General features: G+C 40.6%; 1 protein-coding gene across 1 annotated transcript; it reads right to left on the bottom strand.

Annotated features, from left to right (window-relative positions):
• Window positions 1-1,114: 1,114 nt before the first annotated feature.
• Window positions 1,115-26,892, bottom strand: ankrd13c (ankyrin repeat domain 13C). Its single transcript, XM_005920980.3, has 13 exons — window positions 26,182-26,892; window positions 24,524-24,565; window positions 17,893-17,997; window positions 12,220-12,305; window positions 10,409-10,454; window positions 9,431-9,497; window positions 8,049-8,193; window positions 7,486-7,617; window positions 6,439-6,600; window positions 3,385-3,464; window positions 3,076-3,174; window positions 2,791-2,891; window positions 1,115-2,674 (listed from the first exon to the last, which is right to left on the bottom strand). The coding sequence occupies exons 1-13, from the start codon at window positions 26,576-26,578 to the stop codon at window positions 2,544-2,546; spliced, it is 1,593 nt and encodes a 530-aa protein (XP_005921042.3). The 5' UTR covers window positions 26,579-26,892; the 3' UTR covers window positions 1,115-2,543.
• Window positions 26,893-27,903: the final 1,011 nt, after the last annotated feature.

Raw genomic sequence — 27,903 nt, 5'->3', positions numbered from 1 at the left:
CCAGTCAAGCTATAAACCAAACTTCCTATCGCAGCTCCGTTTTAGTTGAACAAAAACTGAAATATTGACTATTTGACAACCATGTCTTGTCCCATTGTCCAGTAAAACGCAAAATAAAGACTTATAAACCCACAAAGGTTAAAAAAGAAAAAAAGAAGAGGAAGTGTAGGATGCCCCAGAACGAGCTCAGAATCAAAGGATACCCAGATGAGGTGTCGTATCCGTGCCACGCATGTTTTAATATGACCAAGTTAGAAAAAACACGAGTGCAAACATTATTAGATATGTGGCTTTTTATTTCGGTACATTTTATATGAAAATAGTGTCGCAGACTTATACAACAGTTTTTGCTGTACAACTGACATTTAGACATGGATGAATCATTTCCTACAGAAAACATGTCAAATCCAATCAGCTGAATTCGGGAAGGAGCATCAAATAAATGTAAAGCATTATGTCAGTGAAGAGGCACACTTCCACTAGCTGCGCCTGCCTGTACTATGGAATGTGAAAAGTCAAACTGCATTTGGTTATCATACTAAATATGCATATGTAAGCACGGTGTTTCAATGATTAGGATGCTGAACAACTCTGAGCCACCAGTACAATAGCAACATCCCACAGAAAGCTGTCTGTATCAACATTAAGAGCTCATGAACCATAGCAGCACCTACGAGGACTCCTTAGAGTTAAACCCTCCCTCCCTCTCTCTCTCCCTCCCTCCCTCCCTCCCTCCCTCCCTCCCTTCCTTCCTTCCTTCCGACTGATTTTGAGCTTTTTCACACAGCTGACAGGTTATTGGTTCCACACATCTCCAGGGAGTAGAAAGAAAAAAATCCAACAAAACAATTAAGAGATTCTTTTTTTTCTTGTTAAAGCAACATAAGTATGTACAAAAAAAAGCAACTCCCACCATTTACAAACCAACAGTCTCAAATTATGTCACATGATGCATAAAAATAAAAAACATTACACAACTCTTCTTTTTGCAGAGGATGTCTGAAACCCATAAACACGTAGGAATAAAAAAAGAAAGTAAAAGACAAATCAATAACTGAACATGTATTTATATAGTGTGCGATGTAAAGGCCTGATTTTTGTTAAGTGTAAGAAGAAGAAAAAAAGGGCATGAATGCTGTACTTACTGATTCCCAGACACCTGCTCACTGTACAATCCCCAGAGTTCCTCTTTTAGCACAACTGTACGGTTGGTTACACAGTTAAAAAAAAGAACAACAAAACAATCTGATGAAGTAAAAACAAAAGGCTGGGTTAGCCTAACTTACACTGCCCTGTCGCTCAGACTTCGCAGTACCATTAAAATCTGCAGCATCGCTACCACTGCCGCCATTAAAAGTTAATATTTCAAATGCAGGTTTAAAGATTCAGCTTCACAACATGAGTCTAAGAAGTCAGCTGGAAGGCGAGTAGGTGTAGTGGATCCAAATAGTGCCTCGAATATTCACTGACTCTGTGCCAGTAAAAATCATCACACACACACACACACACACTCACACGTTAAAAATGTGCACAGTTAAAGTGGAATTCTACGGAAAACTGATTTTTTAAGGACTTTTATCTACAAAAAGTACTCAGCCTTATACAAAACAAACTTCTCAAAGGATTATAAAGGCCACCTTAAGAAAAAACTAATTAAATTAACCTCACATCCCAAGAATATCGTTGAGTCAAATGTCAAGCTTATTCTTGGCATTTCAAACTTGCATCCAAATTAAAATAACAGACCTTTCACTTTCTTGTTTACTTAACATGGCCGCTATAATCCTTTTTTTTTTTTTTTTTTAAAGTTTAGTAATAATTCAACCCCTTTGGACATTCACATTTCATCCTTAATCATTAAATAGGAATAGTCTAGTGTGTTCTTTAATAGAGTTCTTACACAGGCCTGTAACATAGATTAGGACATAAATTATTATATGTAATTTAATAAATGTAAGATCATAAAATAAAAAAAAAAGGCTGATGATTTTTCACGAGTGTTTTGAAAAATGAAAAATTGATCTCAAAATCAATTTCAAGTGGAATTCCTCTCCAGCGTCTCTCACAGTCACTCAGTGCTTTAACTACACATCAGTTTAAAACAGTCCCTTTATGAACATTACTTACATACTTAAATACAAAGCATCAGCTGAGCTGCTGTTTTTCGTACTCGTACTGAATATACAGAAAATTCACCTGCTGTGTTGTTTCTCATATTAACTCCAATGCCCCTTCACTGATGAGATTCTCACAGTCACCTGCGCTTCCTGCCTCGGACGCTGCATCGAATCAAATCTAAAAGGTAAAGTTCAAACCTGCGACACGAGGAGATGTCGAACAACCCGCTACCTCCGATTTAAATTTAGGTGTGTTAGGCTGTCTGGTCGCCGTCTGTATTCAGAGTCGGGGCGGGCGAGGGGTAGTCGCAAAACACAGTTTTTATTCCTCATGTTTTTTGTTTTGTTTCTTAAATTCAAAAAGTACCCTCTGTAGCATAATGTTGCCTCGTTGCTTGTTTGCGGTTCAGTGTCCAGTGTGTGAGGTTAAAGGTCGGGGAAGCGGCTAGGGTCTTCTTTATAATCATTGGGAATGCTAAAAATGGATTCATCAAACTCATCGTAGCGAAACTCCTGAAACGTCACCGTGGCCGTGATCGTAGGAAACACGGGGATGTCTGCGGGGAGCCGAGAGCACAATTATATGGATGACATGAAGAACACATCACACGAAAAAGTCATGAACATCAATCAGCAGACTACTGTTTACAACACCATATAAAACTCTGCTTACCGAGCTTGACGGGAAAGCCAGGGGGGAGCTTCATCTGAACAAACTCCCTGAGTTTATTAAAGTGCTTGAAGGGTGCAATCACTTCCAGAACATTCAGTAACCTGAGGGACACGAGAACCCAAATCAACAAACAAAAACAAAGTCTATTTTACTAAAGCATTTAGGTCTCAATGAATGAATAATTTCCCCCTTTATCCCCACTAAACAAGCCTGAAAATACCAATAGAAAATGATCCTGCCTGCTTTTTAATAACTATCTGGAGGGCAGCTTAAATGAAGACTTACGATTCAATGCTCAGAGGGAAGTCTTGACTCATGGCTATTGTGGCTTTGAAGTTTTTCTTGCTCTCTTTGCACACCAGCTCTCTTCCTAGATGAGGAGCTCTGAGACAGAAAATTTTATCCCACGATGAAGGCAGTTCAGTCAGGAAGAGCTCACAGCTCATTAATGCAGACATGGAAAACTACCAGTGTTCTTCCAGTAACTAAAACATGTCAACCTATATTGCATTTGGCAATATTCACATAGGTTGTGCTTTATTCCTGCTTTATTTATTCCTGCTTTATTTATTCCTAAACACTTCAGACACCTACTTTCCATTGTCAGCCGTGATGTATTCTTCCCAGGATATAGTGTTGGGTGACGGGGGGGTTAGAGATTGCCTTCTTGCCGGCTAAAAGTCAGAAAAGAGATTAAAAAAGGTCATGGTTAGGCTAAAGTGTAAAATACTGAAAGGTCACACTTAAAAACAGTGAGTGAAACTAACAAAAAAAAAGTTAAAACTGATCTAAGTTGTGACATACAGATGTTTTTTTGTCATCACTTTTATATCAACATTAGTGTTTACCTACACACCTTTAATTTTTCCCCGCAGAGCAATGACATACACGGCACATGCCACTAGAGGGCCCCAGCGCATCACTAAGCAGTATACTTTTATGCTGACATAATTAACAGCCATCAAACAACAGCAAAGTAACTTTATATAATAAGCTAAATGTTAGCATAGTATTAAAGCTAAATCAGTAATTACTAAAATCAGGAATCAACCAAACTTAATCTAGAAAGTCCTGATTCAGTGATGTTAAATCTTTAGTTAATTCAGCGGGTGAGCGTCACAATCGGTCACAGAGAAGAAGGAGAAGGAGAGCTGTTGATGCTGTTGTGCCGGCCTTGAAATTAGATCCTATGTTATTGTTCATGGTTGATAACAACTGTGTGAACCAGTGATCATAACTGAATAAACAGGAGCTGCACAGTAAACAGCCTTCAAATGTTAAGCTTTGTTGAAATTCAGCTGTAACGCTGCCGAATCAGATTCATTCACCAGATCATTTTTACCACGAGCAACGAAGGATCAAAGACAACTTTCTTCAAAAGAAATTTTTTTTTTTTTAAAAACAAAAAAATTGGAAAACGTTTGGCGCTTGGCCTTCTTGATTTAATGTTCTTCTTCGGTGTCAGTTCATATTAAAATTGGACGATCTGTTCTGGATGACTCTGAACTACGAGGTGCTTTGATAGTCTGCTATTCCTAAATATTAGCTCCCTGCTCTGCCAGAGTTCAGATTTTTTTTTAAATCACTATTAAACCAGCCGATCTCTGTTTTGTAAGCTGCGGTTGAGTACGACAACTCGGGCAGAAGAATCTGAAAACAGGTTCTGGATGATGAGACACCTCTGTGCCAAGAGATGGCTGACAGAAGGTGTGCAGCCTTATTATGTCCTCTCACACTGTGTACCAGGCCTGGCACATTGTTGTGATGAGGACAGAGTACACACAGGCTGTGGAGACCTTGATCTGCTGGCATGCCGGACCTGCTCCCCCATCATTCCACGGCACCGGGGGGGGGGGGTTAGCTTTCATCCGTGCGATCAATAGTGTCCAGCTCTGTTCCAAAGCCTCCCACGCTCTGCCTGCGTCCACAGACTGACTTGTTCTCTCCTGCTGTAGTAAACACCGTTGCGTCACAGCAGCTGCTTATCTCATCCACTTCCCATGTATCATTTTCCACAGGTGTGGAGGCGAGACTATTTTCACATCAAAACTAAAACAAAAAATGATATCCCTTCAAACTGTTTCCCCCCCCACTTTAAACAAGAGCAGGCACCAATTCACATCAGCACAAAGTTCTGACAGACAACAGAGAACACTTTGATGAAACAAAGTCCAACACAGAACACAGGACGGTCAAAAACAAAACAAAAAGCCGTGAGCGTCCATTGTGTGTCGAGAGGCTTTATGTTCACAGAGTGGTTGTGTTTGCGGCTTCCTCTCGAACATACTATAGTGAGGGGATGGTGGGTGAGCGATGAACAGCTTAGTAGCTTTCACCACTGGGGGGCAGTGGTAGAATTTGAATCCATGCAGAGTGGCTCAGGGGGCATTTGTTCATTCTGTCTTCAAACAAATAAAAACATCAAAAGGAACATCAGTGGGGATCCAGTCAGGAATTTTTCAATAAACCATACAAAGTGGCTCGACAGGGTCCGTTTCTGTAGGATTTATCTTTGTATGGACACGGGGGTGAGGAGTACTGTGAGGTTTATTTTGTCTGAGAGGCTCGTGTCCTACCCCAATGTTCCAGCGGGACAGGACAGTTTCAGGATTGGACTGGTGGTTACGCTGCAGGTATAAGTAAAGACAATGTTTATCGACAAAGTGCTGGAGGAGGTGTACAGGTGCACTTGTTACACAGGTGCACTCGAGGATTCATGTTAGAACAAACTGACCCAAGTTAAAGAAAAAAACTGTAACACAAATTTAACGACTGCTGAATGAGAACCTGTGGGAAAATGAACTAGAGGAGAAATGTAAATTAAGTACATTTCAGTGCCCATCAAACCTGCAGCACTGTATCTCCCTGTAGAAATAAAAAAGGTTAAAAGAAGTATGGTGACAAACGTTTAGTGATAAAAACTGCATTTCCTGGCCCAAACCGAGTCACCCTTCACAGATTCAGATGTTAAGCACCTAACTTCAGTTTACTACCACAAACCTTTGGTCTCCACTTCCCTTTTCATAAGCGAGAGGTCTTTGTTAAAATGTACTTAACTCACCTATTTAAATCTTATCAGGACCTAAAGTTTGAATTATTGGGAGCACGACCACTTTGAAGGACGCCTGGATGCCGTTACAGGCAGCTGTAGCTGGTAGCTGTCTGCTAGACTTCATGTCTCCAAATTCAAGTCACTGAACTGGACCTCCCGACTATGATTGTAGTGCTTGTGTATTTTGGCTTGATGTGCGGTTAACTTTACAGTCTGTCCAAGAAGTCTGCTGGATTCTAGCAGGACACTAGTTCATTTGATGACTGTTATTGTGTGCTGCTGCAATATAAATAAACTTGAACTGGAATGTTGCATAGCACTCCATAACTCTGTGCCTAATAATATGGATGCAGATAGCTAAGCAGCTTTTTGGCCATAGCTCATAACTTATCAATCCAACCTCTCGTCTAAATATGCTGAAGGTTGGCTCTAAAGAATCGACATGTGATGCTATAATGCTAAAGTTAAAGCTTCAAAACAGGACTTCAACTGCACATAAAATAGGCATAGCCACAGGAAGACTGTTTTTGTTTTTTTGGTTTGTGAAGTTATCAAACAAAGACACATAAATCTTTATTCATGTCAGTGATGCTCACCTCAAAGTTCTGCTCTATGAGGTTCCCTCCTTTGCTCAGACTCTCCATGATGGCTTTGTTCCTCAAGATGTCCTCCTCGCTCAGATGCTCTCTCCTCTTCCTGGACTCGAGCACCAGGCCGTTCACAGAGTAGAAATCGGCCAGAAAGTTTCCCACGCGCTCCTGGAGATTAATAAACAGTTAGATAAGTTCCCCCCTGCCACAGACTGACCAATTTCCCTTTCAAACAGAAGTCAAAAGGACAAAGGATTGAGAGGGCAAAAAGCAATACTGTCATATTTCAGTCACTAACTCCACCCTGCCAGATTTGTCTGTGTTGTTTTGAACCCCAATCCTGTCACCTGAGCTCCCTTCCTGGGGTCATCACTGCCTCTCTGATTTATTTACTGCCTTTCCTTCCTGGCGTGGGGGTTACAACAGGAAATATGATATGTTGGCACTGGAATTTGAAATTGCCAATAAATAAAAACGATGAAGCTAAAGAAGAAAAACACCTTTGTTATGAATTAACACCGAATAGTTTACCACCGAACACTGCTCAAATTTCCCCATCGGCAAAACAAAGCCATCGTCTTATTATTATAGTAAGGACTCATAAATACACACACTTAACAACATTAGCAAAATCTGTTTATGTTTCATGTGTCTGGAAGAAAAAAAAGGTTTTGGTATCCATCCATATATCTGATGATCATCAAATACATGGTATCGGTCTTAAAATCTCATATCGATCAGGCTTCAGATCCGGTCTAAAGGCTGCTGATGTTCTTTTCAGGTCCGGTTTTTTTAAAGAAAACAGTCAAAAACAAAACAAAAAAACACAACAACCTAAAAATGAGATATTGCAATCAATGTCACGTTACACACTGATATATCTGTGAAACCATAAGTAAAGTTTAATTTCACCAGCTATCCCAGTCAACTGAGTTATAAAGTACAAGAACTGGGTTCAAAAGTTGACTACAGTCGTTATGTCTTAAACTTTTAAAAATCCCTGAAGGTCCACAGTCAGAGCAGAGTTTCTAAAAGCTGACAAATGACACCCACCGTCTTGTCTTCCCTGAACAGCCAACCAGTCTGCGCCCTAGAGAACGTGATGGATTTGGTGGACAGTGTGGCGGAGTACACGTCGCTGCTCATCAGAATATCCACTTCTTCTTCTGTTTCCATCTCCGACTCCTTAAAGTGTACAATAAATAAATAAATATAGCACATCATTATGCATCATGCATAGTGAACACTGAACAGCCACATCCTAGTGTTGGAAACAATGATGTCAGTCGGTTCCTCCAACTCTTTCTGAAGTGTTTGCACAAGATGTTGAACTGTTGTAGTTTCCCAGAGGGTTACATCTGTTAACATTTAGATGCCCTGACCTTTGGTCTAGTGCTGTCATCAGGTCAAATATTCCTGCTAGACATAAGAAATACCAAAATATGTAGGGACACTGTTATATAATTTACTTAAATACAACTAAACAACTTTAGATTTAGTTGTCTTCACTGTAGAATCACAAACCTGCATTTTTCAAGTCAATGACAAAACTTTAAATATGCTGCTTTGTTCTTAACAGACATCACAAATTACAGGGCCCCAAGGGTTTCACACACCTCATGGTGTATCCGCTGGTAGACTTTCTGTTCATTATCCAGCACAACAAAAGACTCTGAGGGAATAGCATTGCCGTTAAAGATGAAACTGAGGTCACCCCGCTGGCATTTCATGTCAGTGAAGTCTATCAGGGTTGTATCCAGTCTGCATAAACACATCGTGAACATACACAGAGGAGACAAAAGTCAGAATTATTGTGAGCTCAAGTTAACTTTTCAGGCCAGCAGCACAACCGTGTCAAAACTGTGAGCGAAGACAAAACTGTGCTCGATGTTACACTTTTGAAAGGTCGGAGACAATGTGTATGGTAATCACTGCCACGGGAGTCCAACAGCACTTTTCAAAATTTTCTTTGTGTTGTCAGAGTGGGTAGTCCTGAAATAAAGCGTGACGGCAAAGAGAATAAGTGATCTGCTTGAGAAGAATGCGCACAAAGCGGTAGGTGCTACGGGTAGGTACGATAGGCCTGACACACCGTGGAGCTGGTATGTAAATGAACTTGCTGTGACAGTTTTTTTCCTTTCACCCGCTCCGTCTCTCGCTCTCCCTTTTTCTCTCTACAACTCTGGCATAATAAGAGGGCATTTTGAATACCAAATTAGACAGCCAGGAGCGGTTTCACAGAATAATGACAAGCTCCACATCAAGGTTACCTCATAAGGAAGAGTGAAGACGCACACGCACACACGCACACACTTTTACAAACTCAATTCAATCCTCAAATAGACTGTGCTGATATAAACCCAAACGTAGAGGCATAGGTTTACGTGCGTGATAAAGGGGTGGCAGGATTTGTCATATATGTATGAAAATCTATGTGCATATGCTGTAAATGTGGAAGCCAGCCCTCAAGCCGGCATAGCGTTAGATTTTTGCCTGAAAGGCGCTGGAGCACAGCGGCATATATTCCTACTGTAGATTCACTGTTGAGACTGTGTCAGCTTGTGTCAGGGTGTGATGAATTTCTGCTGATGCTCTTTGTAAGTGAGCTACTCAGCACAGTAGACTGTACAGTAGCTTCATCTATGAGACTGTGATTTAAAGCGAAACACAGAAGGAAGAGTTGTGCGCACAGAGGGATTGCTGTTCGGCTTCCTCGTACTGCTCATACTGCAGGCGCTGATTTCACACTCTAGTTAACAAAACTGAGAAACTGGAAGTAGAGAAAAGAAAGACGAGTGGATGCTGTGTACAGCAGCAGTTACAAATAAACCAGCAAGCCTTAAAAACAAAGTGCACGAAGAGCAGGCTTTCTCTGGGAAATGTTTAATATGGCAGGGCTTGCATCTTCTGGTTTACTTTAACAGGCAGCTTGAGAAGTGACTCTGAGTTTTGAAATGTCAGAATGCTATTCAAATGAACATTTGTTGACAGGACTTGCCTGATGTTGATGCCTTGTTTGTAGATCTTGCAGGCATCTGAAGGCAGGATTCTGGAGAGCAAAGGCACTGCAACATGAAAAGATACAGTAAGGGTGTGTAAAACGTCTAAATTTAGAAAGAACATTTGAGGAAAAAAAACTGCAGATTTCAAAGCTTTGGTGGCATATAAACCTGGAAACTAGAGTGCCACATACCAGAAGTAGTTCAACAGCTAAATATTTAATAACTCACAGTCCCTATCGTATTAAGTAACTGAAGGCATGATACTCTACTTGCTGCTCCAAAGTACAGAAGAATAGTTGCGCATTAACAAAAACAACAACAGAAAATAAAGACCAGTCAATAAGCAAGATGTGCATCTGATACAAGTCTGTGTTGTTCTCCGAGCACACAAACCTTAAAAATATAACTTTCACTATTACACCATCTCAACTGGCAAAAATATATCCTTATGTAACCATTTTACATTTTGTTACCATCACGTGTGTATTACATAACCCTATTCACCTTGTCAATAATTCACAAAGACACACTGAGTACACAGAAATCAGCCCAGGCCTACAGTCCTGGGTTTGGTCTGCAAGCTAAGCAAATGCTGATGCTTGAGCTCTAGTGAAGGCATTTCGTCTATCGCCACACACCGTGCTCCATCTGTGAGGTCCGCTGTTATGTTTTACCTGATGAATCTTTGAGTACATGTATTAGATCATTAAAGGTGAGACATCCATTTTAAAGGAAGGCGTATTGGCTCATTTCAAACAGGCACTGCCATTTTCAGCTTGACGTCACTCAAAGTCCCTCATGATACTTTGAGTATCCACCCGAGTATCATCCGTAACCACCTGAACACTAAGTCTGTTCTTCTCCCTCAGATTCCTTAGTGTTCGTTTTTCAGAACAATGACATGTGATTCATTTCCACAGTGGATCAAATCTGAGAAACTGTCAAAGGAGAGCAGACAGAGAAACTTGACTCACCCCAACTTTGGAAGTCCCAGTGAAGCTCCAAGTAAAAGTCTCCGAGCTGTGAACACAGATAAAGAAAAATCAATAAGGAGCAAGGCTACGTGTTTCTACTGCTGATTATTATTCCACAGATCTGATGAAAAGGCCGGAAACCCACAATGTCAGAGTCTGTCTCTCAACACTCTCCAACTTCCCTACCCTCTCTGTGCCTCACAGCCACCAGATTGAAAATAAATAAATAATTAAAAATACTCAAAAATAAATAGTACTCCTACTGAGTTACACCACGAGGACGATGGTTTTGATAATGACAGAACAATTCACCCACTGTAACAATAGTGACATAGCGAGCTCTATGCAACAGAAAAATAAATTAAACCACAGACTTGGACACCATATTTGGTTTTATTTAATGAGATTATAAAGTAGCACGCCAGCGTTTCACTTTACATGAAAGTATAACTGAGCCTCTGCTTCTTTACATAGCAAACCCCACCTCAGTACAGTCTAATTATCTTGTAAGGCTTGGATCACCGCTACGATCGGTGGTCTCAATCCACACGTCAGCAATGATGTCAGGCTGGCCGAGGATCATCACTTCCCAGAGCTTTATAATCTCAGAGATGATGACACAAGAAAATCGCCGGTCTCATCATTTCAGGGAAAATACAGCCTTCGAGGTCTGTCAAGTACTCGAGACTTTAAAACTTTTACAGTGAGGGAGGAAGGTCAGGTGAAGTGGTATAACCTCTTTAAACACAATAAAACGCAGAGTTTTATTTGCTCGTGTCCTGTTCTTGATTTCCTCAGCATTACTGCACAGCTGACCTCGAGGCCAAAATCTCTAAATGATTAACGCCTACAGTTTGGCTACATAACTTCATGTTTAGCAATAACACCACAACAACATTGAAAAAGGTTCTTACTCTGATAAACATGTATGCCAGTCTGTCTATGTCTAAACATTTACAGAATGTATTTAAAAGTGATATAAAAAGGCACAAGAGACCAACAAAGCTAAAGGGATCATTTCGCCCTGATCAACATGTCTGCGACTAGTTACATGTTTACAGTTTGTACATATGATGTCATACCACGCGGTCACAAGAGCATCAAGATCTTCCACTCGCACCATCTGATAATTTGCGTGTATGCGTCCTTCCTGGCTCATTGCAATGACAGTAATTTGTGAATGACAAACCTGAATGAGGTGTGCTAAGGCTGTGCTTGCAGAATAGATCCCAGTGAAAGGAAAAGAAACAGGACAGAATTGAATGAGAGCACTCTGAGAGGTAAAAAGACCTGATGACCATAAAACAAGATATCCCATCAAAGGGTCAGGAGCAGCAAGGACTATCAGAGACATTATAAAAGAGAGAAATGGTACTCGAAAAATCCTGTGGTTTAACCGACACAAATGCAAAGCAGAGACTCACTGCAATGTAGTGGCAGGCATATCTACTTGTTACAATAAAAAAAAGGGCTGGTTTTATTGGTTTACTGAATTAATTAGCATGACATTAGTGCTCCGGTGAGAGTCATCGATGGTGTCAGCACTCTGGAATTAGCCATTATGAAGCTGTAGAAGTATAACTTGAAGGTAAAAAGACTTTTTAAAACTTAATTTGAGCAAATGTATTTTTTTAATAGTCCATTGAGCATTTAAAATAAAGTTACGGCTCCAACTCAGTTCATTCAGGGCAGAGGCTTCAAAATAGCGGCCAAAAAACAAAAAACAAAACAAAACAAAACAAAAAGAGGCTGCCAAAGCTGGGTGCAGAGTGGCAAAACTGGCTTCTAGCAGGACTTTAGGACTACGTTACCTCTTTGAGGGCTTTCAGCAGTTTGGGCCTCTTGTCCTCCACGCTCTCCCTGGACTGTTGCTTCAGCTTCCTCAGCAGCGCTGTGACTGAGAGCGCACGGAAAGATGAGCAGAAAAACAGAAGAGAAAAAAGTGACACACCAGCTTTTTCTATACAAAAACATATCAAAGTTTAATTTAAGGTTATTGGATGGCACATTATTTTTTGCCATGAATATTTTTTATAACCCTGTTTTACTGGATCCGATGCCACTGCTAAACTTAATAAATATTCTACTGTGAGTTGATCAACCATGTTTAAAAAAAAAAAAAAAAAAAAAAAGTTTAACAACCATGTTTTGGCAAATCTGACCATTTTCTCCACACTCCCTGAAAGACAGGCTGTCCGTAACCCGAACTCTTCCACAGCAGCATTTTTAATTTCTCTTTGATATTTGGTCACATTGGGGCCCGATGAATGTAAAAACAAAGAATTGCCAGATTTTATTTTTTAAATTTATTTTTGTTTTTAAGAAAAATAAGAGCCACATATGAGCATATTCGTTTAAAATTTTGAGTAACAGTAGCAGTATAATGTCCTCGTAAGTGGATATCAGGCCCTTGTAGAGCAAAATTGAGTATTTTGGTCTAAATAACCCAAAATGTGATGTCCACATATGTGGACGCCAGGTCCTAGGAGGTTAATCATGATTACTTTAACATTTCTAAAATTAAGGGTGCTGGGCTTCACTTCCATATGGGCATCTTTCAAGATTTCCCACAATCTGAGTGCCTTGCAGAACATCGTCAGTTTTATTTTAAAATACAGGTGGTGATCAGAATGACAGATACTGTGCTTCTTTCATGCCCAAAAATATCATACCATCTGTTTTTATGCTGCACAGCAAAGGGCAGACCTGCAATATTGGTAAGGTTAAAGTTTAGGGCAAGACGTTTTTAACGTACAGGAAATACTGTGTACTTAACGGTTTCTCTAAGCGAATCATGTCAACAATGAAGAAAGAAAAAAAAAAGTGCTACAGGCTACAGCAATTTTTACTGAGATTTACCAGCTTCCTGGAGCCAAATGGGGCACTCCCAGCATCATCCAACCAACCCTGATGCATAGCCTGCAGGGATCAAACCGTTCCAGGAAGTTCAAAGGGAGCAGCAATGGCAGATACAGAGCTGCCTGTTAATGAGCAACTCCTTTAACCTCCTTAACGAACTAGGGGAGAGGAACGCTCACAGGGGGCTTTTAGCCATGATGGGTCACATTAACAAGCGTTCTGCAGCACTGGCTGCAGGAGACTTGTGCAAAAGAAAACGGTTCCACGCAAATTTACAACAACTATTTAGAGGTTATGTGATGCTTATTAGGGAGTGGGAGCATCAGTTGCTCACTAACATAACTGTGGTGCTTTTGACGAAGCCATGAAGGGAATAAATGACAACAACTATTCCAGTGATTAAGTCATGGAAAGAAGTAAGAAAAAAAAAAGGGGGGATATGTTTGGCCACTGAGAACCCGCCCGTCCTACATTTTAATAGGACTAAAAGCAGCAGTGCCCATATGGCATAGTCATCAGCCTGACCATCTCCTGTGCCCTCCTCCATGTCCATGTGGCGAGTCAACATACACAAACATGTTGTTCATATTGTCTAACTGGTGCTCCCCGTGCAGCAGCACAGAGGGGCAGAGGACTCAACGGTAAAACTAGGCCAAATGAGAGCACAGGAACGCACATGCGCCAGCCGGCACAGACACAACTACAGGATGAGGGTGTCTTTGTGGCCTGGCTGCCTAATGAGTGTAGACAAGCTCTGGATGGGGCTCCTCCTGATCCTCACCGCCTCGCAGCAGGACAAGGAAGGGAGTAAAATCTCACCATCTGGTCACAGACCACCCAGCCAACACAGACTGAGAAACCAATGCGGGCCGTTTCAACACTAAACCCAACTGACTCTCCACGCTGGCACTAATTCACCGAGATACTGATCGGGGCACTTTGCTGGCACTAATTAGTCGAGTGATCTCAGCAGTTTCACCTCCACACTAATAAAAAGAGACAGAGTCAAGAAAAAAAACTTGCTTTTACATTACCACAAAGGGCAACTATTTAACAAGATATGCAGGTGGAGGGCTGCTGCTGGCAGGTCTCCAAGAATGTGGGAAAAGTTCAAAATGACACAGGCCAGAATATTAAATGGATGCGAAAACTCGCCGAGGTCGACAAATTTTGCAAGCTAACTCAAACGGCCGAGTTAACTGAAGATGACATATCACATGCAGGGAGCTTGATTCAATTTAGTTTCATTTAAACGCTCCGAATCATATCAGGAAAATGTAATTTTTAGACATAACAAATAATTACAAGCTGAAACAGAACTCCGTTGTTCTTTATCCCTGCAGCCTGTGCTGTCATATTTTTATATGCACAATAATTTTGCTCTACATTAATTTGTCAGTGAGGTTACAGTGAGGCTATAAACAAACCTTTGTTTGCAAATAAATGTAGAAAAATTCACTAGTTACAAGCTAAAATAAAACTATGGCAGCTTATAATTAATAAATAAGAAAATAAAATTTAAGAATTCGTGTGCTTTGCTATGGCCTTAATAAATAAACAAAAAACAACTTTTCTTCCTTCTAATGCCACACATATCACCCGAAAAAGCAAAATGTAAAATATCATTCAGTCAGTCAATCAAGATAATAATATTCAGAAATAAAAATCTATCCAACTGAAAATGTTCAAATATGCTGGTGATAGTGTTGTTGGTGTCTTTACTTTTACAGGAATTCTAACCCTGACTCTTCTGCACAGGTTGGAGGAGTAATATAAATCTCCTCATTTGTTACTGAATGCTGCCTTGTTTTGATTCACACATGCACTATAACATATAACACCATAACATTAATAGCATATACTGCAACATATACTGATAAGAAGATGAATTTTATGGATAATGATGATTCTATCTACAAGAAAGCCAGTTAGTGATTATTTGTTAGAAAGAAGGGAGGAGCCTTTGTATTTAGCCAAAACATTCTGGAAAGATTTCATAATGTTCAATATATCAGTCGGGTATGGTAACCTGACTGTGGAAAGAGAAAAACAAATGGACGTCAGAGCAATGGGAGAATCAAAAAATAAATTAAAAAAAATAATTGGTCGAGAACAAATCTAATGAGATAAGCTCTCCCGTCTTAAGGAAAACCCGATCATTGTTGATTTTATTCTGATGTTGAACTTATGCCCTCAGGGTGATTTAATAGTCAGGGATTATTTCAGCCAAAAGCAATTAGTATACAGAAAAATAAGACGCTGTGATGCATTTCTATTCTGTATGTATGAATGCTGCTGATTGTTGGCACTAATTCTATTATGAAGTGATCTTGTGTATGTATGACTTGATGAATCATGACTTATTCTAATTCTAATCTATTCTAATGCCTTAATCATGGATATTTATAAGTGACTCCTAATAGCTCTATAAATTTTGAATACAGGAAGAAAACATGTGAGAAAAATCTAAACTCAAGCTTATTACAAAGACACAGAAAGAGAAAAGGATCTTCTTAAACCAAACTTCTTCAACTTAAACTTTTCTTGCCAAGTCTGGTTGTTTATTCAGGCTAGTGAGACCATTACTGCCTGACACCCACATGAAAAAGCAGCTCCCTGCCTCACATACAGTAATATGACTGAAACTCTCTTTGAACAAGTCCCTGAAGCTGACAACACAGCTGTGTGGCAGAGGCGAGCGAGGACTGAAATAGCTCTTTCTGAACCAAACACATGACAAAAACTATTTCTGAGCCACATTTTGTCTCCTCGTTCAAACGGAAAGCCACACACCCGGGTAACAAACGCACTGTGTCGCAACAACCGCACAACAGACGTCAATAGTAATTTGTCACTTCTTCAACTAAAAATAACAATTAATCACATTCAACCAAATGTTTCCTTAGAAAAGAAAGAATTTATGTAATACAACCTGTGAAAAACTACTAAAAACCAGATTTCAGAAACAAAATGTTATCCTGTTCTCAGCACTATCCAGACCTTGATGTTTGCCTCACTGCAAAACAAACAAAAGTTCCCAGGTCTCCACTTCCTTCTCCAAGTCCTGACAAACGCTGAGTCAGCTCACACTGAACAGAGCTTTGCTAAGCCTGTGAAAAACATTTATTGCACTATACAGAGAAAAAAAATTATAAGTTCCCTTCAGCACCTTTCTCCTCTATATCATCATGACAGCCAAGTAAAGTTTTAGATATCACATTCCAAGTGGGAATTTTTTAATATATATTTTTTATTGTGTGTGGAGTCAGCTTTTTGTAGCTGTCACAGCAGTGGCCAATGCCCTGCACTCTTGGATTAGCATTAAAAGACCTCAGGCAGGCAGAGTTAAACAGTCCTCTGTGCCTACATGTTTTTGATTCAGCGTGAAAGAAGCTGAAGTCTCTCTCGGCTCTCCGAGCCTGTCAGTTGATTCAGGTGATCAGCACGCTGACCTGACCCAGGAGTTTAAAATCCTGCCGAGTTTTGTGTTTCCCTGAGCGCCGTTCTATAGAGAGTTGGACTAAAGCCTCGCTGCACGTGTACGGGGGAAATGAATGTTGAGCAGAGAATAGAGAGCTACACCTTTCTTTAAAACCTTACTGCAACATGTACCTGCATGGTCACCTGCACAAGAAACCTGCCAGCTGTAAGATGAAATGTCATTAGAGGTTTCAGTCAACAGACATACTTTGAGTCAGTTCATTAGAGGAAGCAGTCGATGGAGGAACTTAAAGCTGCTTCCGTTTATGACGTAACATTGGTGCGAAGTGGCTGTGTGGATACATGAATGAAGGAGCAAGCTCTTTCATTCATGTATCAACATGTACTAGGTTAGCAAAGTCATTTTTTAACTGGAACTTATTAACTTATATGTAAAATCCGAATGCTGTACTTGAGATGTTCCAATAGCTGAGAATGAAGTGGGCCAATCAACACCTAACCTGGTAGTTCTGTAGCAGTAGTGAAGGGTTGTAAAATACTTTTAATGCATTCACCACAGCTACAGACCCCACCACAGTGAACAAACCTCAAGCCTTCCTGTTTCTGGCATCAAAAGCTCTAAATAGATTGCAGGTGAAATTCTCACTAGCAGAGCACTACTAGCTGTAGTGTAACAGCTGTCGTTCAATCCCTTCTCCCTCAGTCATTACAAAAAATCTAACGTGACATTTTGCACAGTGCCACAGGTACTCGTGACAGTGAAATAATACAAAACATTCTCACTGTTTCAAAACAAACTTTTGGGCCATTATGAAACGTGGGACAAAAACACGTGTGATATGGGCTTGAGCATAATCAGCCTATCAGGACTGAGGGAAATATCTAATGAATTGCTTTTCACTGGAATACAAAAGCCAGAGGGCCTTGAGGAAGGCCCCCCTCTGAGGGACAAAAGAGCCAGGCCGGTGTGGTGGCCTCACTACGAGGCGGCCGCGTGGAAGAATGTGCAGCGCCGTTTGTTGATTTGTATCTGTTGATGAAAACTTCTCTCTCGCCTTCTCCCACTGGTGCAAGCCTGATGCCTCGCTTTAGTAAACGAGTTCACTGACCAACATCAGTTTCAAACCTCTGCGTGAGTGTTTTATTGAGCAAAGCCAGCTACTCAGCGAGTCAGAGATACTTACTCATCTGTCGGTCTCCGTAGCTAATGGCCTCGGCGAGGGGGCTCCATCCCTGAGCGTTCTTCACCTTCACTGGTGCATTGTGGGCCAGCAGCAGATGGGCACACTCTGCAAGGAGGACAGTTAATCACTAAACACCAAAAGACAAACAGAAGGACAAACTGAAAACCCAAAAAGCCATCAGGAATGTGCCTAACACACGACTCACTAGCAGTACCACAGACCTAATAGATTTCAGTTTGGCATCTTGACTTGACAACGGGCTGAAGGATGATTTCCTGACCAGAAATAGTCTGAAAATGTGACAGCACCCAAACTTCATAGTCATAGATATTAGGAAATTAATGTTCCAGTAACTAATAATAAAAATACACAGAAGTAAAAGGTGCTTTGGGGTATGTTGTTTTTTATGTATCTTCATTTTACATCCTATTAATATGAAGCAAACACATAATACAATATATGCTGAAAACAAAACAATAAAAACTTTTAAAAAAAAAACTACATTGATATTTTTTATGGTGACTGCTTAATACACAGAAGAAAAACCCTGCGTCCAGCTCTAGTCATGTGTTCGATTTTCAAAACACAGAGGAACCGAACAAAAATGAGATGCAAAGTTAAAGAGCTTTACTTCTCCTGCTCTGCAAGTTTTATCTGATGTGTTTACTTCAAACTGACTACTCTGCAGCACAGGTGTCATCGGTTACATAGAGCACATTTCTCACAATGTATCCAGGGTGTCCAGAGGGCTAGTTTGTGTATAGAACTTTAACCAAAAAGCCATATGGGACCTACAATTATGCAAGACTTGGAATCTTTCCTTTTTTCTTTTTGTTTTTTTTGTTTTTTTATCCTGCATTGCTTTAAATTAACGAACTAAATTTTGAGCAATAGGAAAAGACATCCCTTGGTACTATGTAGTCACCCTCTGAGCGGTGCTTGAATTCTAACACCTGGAAAACAGCCAAAGAGCTTCGTCTCTTTTCTATGGTGAGATCAGCAGTAAGTGCAGCATAAAATCCCTCTGCTCTCCGGGCAGCGTGTCAACAAACTACAGCCAGCCAAAACTGAAGCCTGTTGTTCCGGCTCAGCTGTCAGTTTTGTTGTGACATCACTCATTATAATGTTGGCATCTGTACAGCTCTGTCCCAGCACTGGCCCGAAAAGTCACAGTCCTACAAATGCTAAGCAGGGGCTAAGTGCTAATGGACCGCTGCTGAGTGCATATGTGGGGCCTTTGCTTGTTGGAGCCAGAAGTTACATTTGCTCGACCGGTCTTTTTAGTCATGGGTGTGTCACGTGAACTCATTCAAATCCTCCTGACTTGTTTTTTTGCATAGATAATAACAGCTATCAAATAATTCACAAAACCACATGCACCATATACATACTCCCCATGTTTCATTAATGAGAAAGAGGGTAACACAAAGTCTTAATGACGGAGGGCAATACAATCTGAAACTCTTCCTTATTAGACGCATTAACCACACAACAAAGAGAAGCACGTCTCTCCCAGGAGTGTAGTTACAGAAATAAAAAGGGCAAGATGTGACATCAACCAGTTCAAACAGTTAGGCTACATTCTCCTCATAAGCAATTAACAGTAACACCAGTTGTGTATAGTACAGCAGACATCAAGATGGGAGCATGGCAAAGAAAATCGAGATGAACAGAGACGCGGCGCTGGGAAGTCATTATGGTCACACCAGTGATGCAGAGTTTCAAAGACTTGGCTCATTACTGGCTTTAATGGATTTTCTTGGTAAATTTCTGCTTGATGTCGAACGCTGTCCAAAAGCTGACCACTTCAAAAAGATTGACTAATACTGTTCATATCGCATGCTTGAATTACTTAAAATAGCTGCATTGGTAACAGGAAGATAGCTGAAAAGTGAATGACTAATGCAACATTACAGCAAACCCCAGTCTTTACATGTTAGTTCAAACTGTCACCCAGCTCCGGGACTCAGTCGCTGATAACAGAAGTTGATATGGAGGCAACACAGGCAAACAAACGGACAAGAGCATGCTTTCTGATGTAAGCTTTGCATTTCCTCAAGGCTTTGACCTATATGTCCCTCTGCTAAATCCAACGATTGTGTAATGATAACGACAACATTTAGCAGACATGCATTATATAACCACGAGGAGAACAGCCAGGCCGTGTGTCCTGAGCCCCACACCTTCAAGCTTCTGGTCTGAGTTTTGTGTTTCAGATGCAATAAGCGTATAGTGCGGCATCATGGATACACTTTTGTTTTAAAGGCACACAACACTTGAGTTCTATGTCAGTTGTTTATGATGTGAATTAAATGCAGAAACTAAGTTAATCGCCTCGCACTTTAAGACAAAAATTACAAACAGTTGCTATTCGAAGATCGACTCTGATACATTTCCATTACCTGTGAGGTAAGCGGGACATCACAGCACAATTGTAGCTACATCATGTTGAGATAATGAAGGCTTTTTGTATCAAATGTGACTAACAGCAAAGACACGTGGCTATTCCACTGACTAAAGTGTTTGTTTAAACTTGAACATCCAGGCAAACATTTGTAATTCCCGGTTCAAGCACTTGTCTCCTGTTTGCTCTTATTGATGAAATAATAGCATTTGTGACGCATTCAAGTTGTTACCAACAGTTAAGTAAAGACTGAGCTATGATATTGAGCCATGGCTGTAGATGAAATGGCTTCAAACAGCAGCAAATGAGGATCAGTTTAAAAGCAGGTCAGGATGAAGGTGGCATGTGCCTGTGTCTGGCACGCCACCATTTGGTTTCAAGGACAGTTTCATAATCAACCATCAAACATTTTCTCAGAAAGACACACACAGCAACATGGCAGCTACATCCACAGAGGCACTTTCAGAGATATCAAAGACTTGCATTTCTCTCAGGAATGAGTAACAAGTCAAACTTTTGGAACAGCCGAGAGTTCTGTTTTCTTATCGTAACAAAGTAACATGCAGGACCTTTTTAGTCGATTTACACATTATCATGGACATGGTGCTCAGGTGGAGACAAACAGATACTGTTTTATCTTTCACTGGTCACTACAGAGTCAAGGACACAGACAGACACACCCACCCCTTTTTTATTTCCTTTGGCTCTCTCCAAAAGTATCTTACCTGATAATTCTGTGACCTGAACATCAGATTTTTCCACAAGATTCCTAACAAATTAAATTTTAATACAATAATGTTTTGATTAGTATTTAGTTATCAGAAGTAGTTTAACTAAATTACTCAAATAAATCAGTTATGCTTTGTTTTCTGTCCATCATTCAAGAATTTTCACTTCCGAATTCATTTTTATCAGAGTGTCCAGAAACTCTCCGAAAAGCCTGCAATTGATCCAAAATGCTGCAGCAGACTAGAAAGAGAGAGGATATTTGACCCATACTTCTCTTCATAGGCTCCCTCTTAAATCCAGAATCAAATTTAAAATCCTTCTCACAAGATACAAGGTCTTGAATAATCAGGCCCCATCCTATCTTAAAAACCTCACAGCACCATACCCACCCAATCATGCACTTTGCTCAAAGACTGCTAGTTTATTTGGTTGGTGGTTCCTAGGATATTTAAAAGCAGGCCCCTCTCAAATGGTAAACTCTGAGCACACAAAGCGCTTTATGCAACTTACCTCATTCATCCACTCATACAAGCACTTTTTTCTATGCTTTTTCTATGTAAGTGCTTTCTAACATTCACAAATATTCACACTCCGATTAATGCATCGGAGTTAGTATCTTGTCCAAGGATATTTGGTATGCAGCCAAGGATCAAACCACCAACCTTCCGATTAGCAGATGACCTGCTATCTCCCCTAAGCTACAGCCTCTCCTGTGGAAGCATCTCCCAGTTTGGATTAAAGACAGAAACTTTCTCTACTTTTAAGATTAGGCTTAAAACTTTCCTTTTTTGATAAAGCATAGAGTTATGACTGGATCAGTTGACCCTGAATCCTCCCTTAGTTATGCTGCAATAGGCCTAGGGTGCTGTGGGCTTTCCATGATGGCTGTTTCTTCTTCACTCACTATGAGCTTACACACACCATTTTGCATTTCATCCTTAGTTATTGTTTATCTCTTCCACTGGATCCATTCCACAGTGTGTTTTTGTCCTGCCTTCCTCCCATCACTCCCAACCTACTGGTTCTGCTGGAGGGTTCTTCCCGTTTCTTCTTCCCACTGTTGCCAAGTACTTGCTCAAAAGAGGTTGTTTTCTGTGTATTACAGTCTCTACCTTGGAATATAAGAGCATCTTGAGGTTACTGCTGTGGTAATTTGGCGCTATATAAATAAAATGAAATTGAACTTTATATAACCATGATCAAATCATGACAAATTTGGGATCACTTGTCCCAATTTGGGCAGCATAGCTTCTATACAAAATGGCTATAATGTACTGCTGTGTGTGCATTTAGTGTTTTAAATATAAACAAAGTTAGCTAACTGGATAAAATGACATTTAGGCTGCTTGTTATTAGCCACCGTTTGCTGTCTTGTTCGATCTAATATGCACTTGTGTGAGCACTGATAAAGGAAAACTCCTTGTGGGCTGCTGGGCTGATTGCACGTGCATCTGCTGCACAGACGTCCTGCTTGAGTCGCATTCAACTCATGAGTGAGGGAGCAGGATGGTGATGTAAAGCACTTATCTAATGCTACTTGCTGTGCACTGGCTGCAGATGGGGCTTCTGTCGACAGGATCTGATTGCTGTTAAAGCTCCCTACCTTCACCCTACAGTTTTGACTAAGTCTGAGTACATTTTAAATGTTGATCTGGCTTTTTTTTTTTTTAACCATTATTTACATGCTCAGCAACATTTGCAATTGTGGATTTGAGTCAAACAGGAAATTTTCTTTTCCTGTTTGACTCAAATGCACTATTTTAATCAAAATCTTAAAATGAGCATGTGTGTGCCACTTTAGAGTATTTTTTTCCAGCCAGGGTGGCCCACTAATGTCAAACACTCACTGGAACTGTATCTTTCAAAGCCATTTTTAGAATCTCACCATTTTATCTTTCATTCACACCCATTAGACAAATGAAACAAAAAAAGAAAAAAGAAAGAAACAAAAAAGAAAGAGTTTTCTTTCCAGGCACACGACAGGAAGCAGAATCCAGACAAACTGTCTTACTCCTCTGACAATGACGTCAGCTTTCAGGACTGCATTATGCTCTGCTTTGGATTTTCTTCGTCTTTTACGTTAGATATTTCACCTGTGCAACTATTCCGGTCATGCAAACGATCAGACAGTAGACTGCTGATATGCACAACTGTCATTACCACAATGGCGGACATATATGCAGAAAAGCCAGAAACAAAGAGAGCCTTGTCCTCTGCATCCCAACAGGCCAGCCACACCCAGGCTGTGATCTCATGCTGTAGCCTTCAGCCCGTCTGGCCTGAGCATCCCTAGAGGACCAGGCAGCAGCTCAGGCAAGAGACAGGCAACCTCATTAGCAAAATCAATTCCATGGCGTCCCGTCCACGACAACACTTCGGTACTCTGCTATCTGAATTACCAGTAGGTAGTGCCAGAGCCATCACACTGACAGAAATTGAGCTGTGCGAATGTGAAATCAATCGAAACCCGTGCTTCAGTGACAAACACCACAAATGACAATGTGCAGCACGGGTAACCCTATGCCTGAATGGTTGATCAGGAGCTGACTGCAAAAAAGGCTAAATTAATTTTTCAGAAGCATGTTCTGATGTTTCCTTGTCATATTAAAATGCAGGCATTGAGTCTCGAAGGGACAGCGTTTTAATGTTTTATGTGGATGCTTTCAGTCCAGCCAGAGCAATTCATTCTAAAAACAAACTCATGTAAGATTCCTACATTGCCTTGATACATCATGACATATTCATTATATACTCTTAACTCACAGTTATTCTAAGATGCCCAGATCTCACTAATGTGCAATTTGTTATATGTTCAACATTCTGAGAAAATACACATTGTTGTAGCCTCTGAAACACGTTCACCTCTTTCTCACAAGCCAATTCGAACCGATCACAAAACCAAAGTAACCTCTTTGGTGCGAGAGACACTGGCAGGTAACTAAAAATAACAGACTAAGCAAATATTATAGGCACTGAAAATTACATCGCTTATCTCAACTAATTACCTCCTGTGCCAGCTTCAAAGTTAAAGTCTTTCGAGCCAGCAGTGTTACATCAATCAGAATGAGACTTTAACTACTGAGAGGGGCCTAATTCTTGCACTATCATCATTATCCAGTACTCACTGATTAATTATGATCTGATAATCCTTTGTGAATCTATAAAGTTGGGGAGAAAAGAAAACTCGCTCTTAACAGATAAAGAAGGAAAGGTCTCTTGTTCCATCGTGATTTTGACCAGGAGAAAATCCATTAACACAACCTCTTTATTCATGCATGAGCATCTTGCCTTCTGGGATCTATGTGGTGATCTGTGACAAATGTCTGGTGGTGCTTAGCCTGGCAAATGCACACACAAAGGGAGGGAAATAAACTGAAACACACACAAACAAAAGATGTACGGGCCCACAGAGAGGCGTGTTTAAAAAGCCACGGAGACGGAGACAAGGAGAGAAACCAAAATAAAGCACGTGGAGGTGAATGTTTCAACACTACTCACCTTTATGTCCCATCATGACAGCAAGATGCAGCGGTGTGTTTCCTGAAGAAAGGGGGAAAAAAAACAGAATTTGTGTACTGCATTTAAGAATAACAAAAACAAGCGAGAGACTTCGAAGAGCATTTTGCCTTTAGGGCTGTCACAGCTGGAGTGAATTAGATGTTTAATCTGGGAGGCAGCCTTTGCTAAACTCCAAATGATATGGTAAGTCTGTGCTCACTGTGCCTTCTCCTACCATGATGGCAATACCACTGATTACTACCCAACTGCACCACAAAGCAAGCTACATTTCAGAGGCAGGCACATGGCCTGCTAACAGACACAATGAATGTGTTACATGGTAATCATTCAAGAGAGAAATGATATTTGTGGCAGGTGTGAAAAAGCCTCTACCTACTATCTGGCCAAACTGTAGGACCAGCTCCTTCAGGCTCTCCCTGACAGAGGAAGACGGAGGTAGGCACGCATCCAAAAACAACGTGGGGTAAATATGGGGAAATGTGCCAAAGCTGGGGTTCAGCTAAAAATCACAAGGGACGCTGTGATGAACAGCAGAAAGATTTGTTTTCTGTGTATATGAGGTCTGAGTTCACTTACAGCCACCACTGTAGACAGTTTCAAATAAACCACTGATATTTTTAAAGCACCAATCCAAAGTCAGCTGATGTAAATGAAGTTTAATCTGTAAACAAGCTGCATTTTAACTCGTCAACAACACAGTGTTACGAAAGTATTGTCTGGATTCACTGGGACTATTTCCTCCCTCCCACAAGCAAGTGGAAAACAATTGTTTAAAAGGTATTTCTTTAAGCAACAAGTTTTCTGGAAAAAAAATCATAACAAAACAGCAAAGTGAATGGATGAAATATAATAGTGTTAATAAACATATCAAACAAAGCCTGCCTTACTTCAGTGATTTGATGGTCCAGCTTCAACTTATATCCACTAGAAGCTAAAAATTTATGGGAATAAAGCCACGAATTCAAGATACTGAGCCCAGGTAACCATCAACCGAGAAGGCAAAAAGGCTTAACAAGTTCAGATTCTTCAGCATCACCAGAGTAAATGCCCTCCCCTTCTGCTACGTTGTTTCATTACAGCATGTCAGTGTTTTGAGGACAGAACACATTCCAGAGCTGACAGTAAGCACATTTTTCTTTACATGCGAACCGGAACAACCCTTCGCTGTAGATCTGTCAGTTAAGAATGCGTTGATTTGGAAAATGTGGCGTTATCTGAACAGACTTTGCCTTGCAGATGAATTGCAGTCAAGTCTGGGAATCCCAAAGTTTCGCACAACACGCCTTGATACGTTAGCCATAGGGCCCTGAACCAACTTATCATCCAGTGTTTAAAGATGACTCATGTCACAAGGAATATGTGATAAATTTGAAATGTGGACTGAAAGGCCGCTGGAACCTTTCCTTATGCAGGCTTGAAAGAAGTGAATTTGAAGAAATTACAGGGTATTGACATTAAACTGCTCCTCAATTTGGACATCAGTTATCTGGGCCTTGGCAAGAAGAAACCTCGCCTACATCTAATGCTGCCGGAGAATGATGGCCTATTAGCTAAAATTAAGCTTCACTGGACCTTGAAATTGGCAGTTCATTGTGGGCTTTTTAAAGGCAGCTGAGATGAGCAGTTGTTAAACTCACCATGGACGTCTTTCTGGGCGATATTCTGCGTCCGTATGAGCGAAGACAGTCGTCGGACATCTCCCTTAAATACACATTCGTGCACCGGAAAGTCCTGCCCAGTTCGGATAATGGGGTTTTTGTTGTTGTCATCGATAACATCGGCTGTTGACAGTGTGTTGGTGTTAGCATTAATCTGCGACTGTTGGTTCTGCTGCTGCTGTTGTTGTTGTTGTTGTTGTGTGGATGAAGACTTGATTAACTTGTGGTTGCTGAAGATTTTACTCGCTCTGCTCTTGTTGTTCGTCCTGGAGGCTGTAAACGTCCCGGTCGCAGCCTCTTCGTCGGGCTCCAGTAAGTCCTCGTCTTTGCTCGGCCTGTGGTCCTTGCGCAGGGAGCGGACCTTCTCTCCGGTCATTTTCTAAACGGTCGACGCTGACGGAGCAGAGGGTGTCGTCGCTGACGATGACCCTCCGGGCGAACTGATGCGATTCGCCAGTTGGAAGTCTTCGCGCAAACACTGGAAACTGCACAACATGAAAACACTTACTTCTCCCACAGACACACAAAAACTACAGTTTGCTCGAGGACGAAAAAGTAGCACCCCCCTCCTGCCGGTCTCTTATGAAAACAAACAGTCCACTCTCCTCCTACCGCCCCAAACTGTCGACGGCTGCAGTACAACATAAGCGGCTCCAGTTGACTAGTACGAACGCTTCGGCTGATATCTTCCGGCTCGTATTATCGCGAGAGTTTGGGAAAGGTTATTACCGGCCACTCACTGAAGCCGCTCCTATTTTATCAAAACACAGCCTACAGTAGTGTAAAATAAACAGGTTTTCTATTATTTTACTCATGTATTTGAGTTGAGTCCAAATTTAAGAGCCATATAAGAGCCAACCTCTGTATATTTTATATATTTATTTTATTTTTACTCTATTTAATTTGTAAAATATGTATACACACACACACACACACACATATATACACACGTAGACATACATATTTAGTATACACATTCAGTAATATGCATACACTCTTATATTGTACATATATTTATTCATATAATTCTCAGATTTAGCCATTCTTATATTTGCTTGTTCTTATGTTATTGTACTTTGCACACCTCTGTTGCTTGTGAAGCTCGCACACAAGAATTTCACTCACATGTACTGTACCAGTGTACCTGCACATGTGATGTGACAATAAAAGTGATTTGATATTTTACATTTTTAATCTAAAATGACCTCTAATATAGCTACACGAACACCGAAATCCAACTCCCACACACATCAACTACCCATCAGCTTTGGCCTTGTAACTGAAAGCGTTCAGATTGCTCGCAAGTAACCAAATTCCTCAAAAAAAGAAAAAAAAATCCCCCAAAAACTACAATTAATTCTCTCATGAAAAGTCTTTCCTCGCGCCTCTTTAATTTTTTTTAATGATTTTTAATTTAATTTTACTTTTTCCAGGCTGTTAATTCTGCCGAACTGGAGGTCGCAACTTATTTAAAATCTAAACATATTTTATTTTTATTATGTACTGTGCATGAAAGCACTGCATTCAAAAATATATCAACACAAATATATCAACACTTCCTATGATTTTTTAAAACTTACATGACACATGGGAAACAGCCAGCAACCCCCTGCAGCTAACACAGTCTATTCTCGTTTATCCCAACAATAATTATATATATTTTTTATGTATGTAACAAAAACTGTCTGCTCATAGGGGCTT

Source organism: Haplochromis burtoni, unplaced genomic scaffold (genome assembly GCF_018398535.1).
Source record: "Haplochromis burtoni strain Fernald_Lab_line unplaced genomic scaffold, NCSU_Asbu1 Contig_5, whole genome shotgun sequence".
Classification (NCBI taxonomy): Eukaryota; Metazoa; Chordata; class Actinopteri; order Cichliformes; family Cichlidae; genus Haplochromis; species Haplochromis burtoni.
The sequence above is the reverse complement of the archived record's forward strand: the minus strand, read 5'-3'. Positions and strand labels throughout refer to the sequence as shown.

Coding starts and splice junctions, on each gene's coding strand:
- ankrd13c (XM_005920980.3), bottom strand. CDS start 26,578: ATGACCGGAGAGAAGGTCCGCTCCCTGCGCAAGGACCACAGGCCGAGC. Junction 8,194..9,430: donor AAACAAGGCATCAACATCAG/GCAAGTCCTGTC, acceptor GTGTTTATGCAG/ACTGGATACAACCCTGATAG. Junction 6,601..7,485: donor TGTTCAGGGAAGACAAGACG/GTGGGTGTCATT, acceptor ATTAATCTCCAG/GAGCGCGTGGGAAACTTTCT.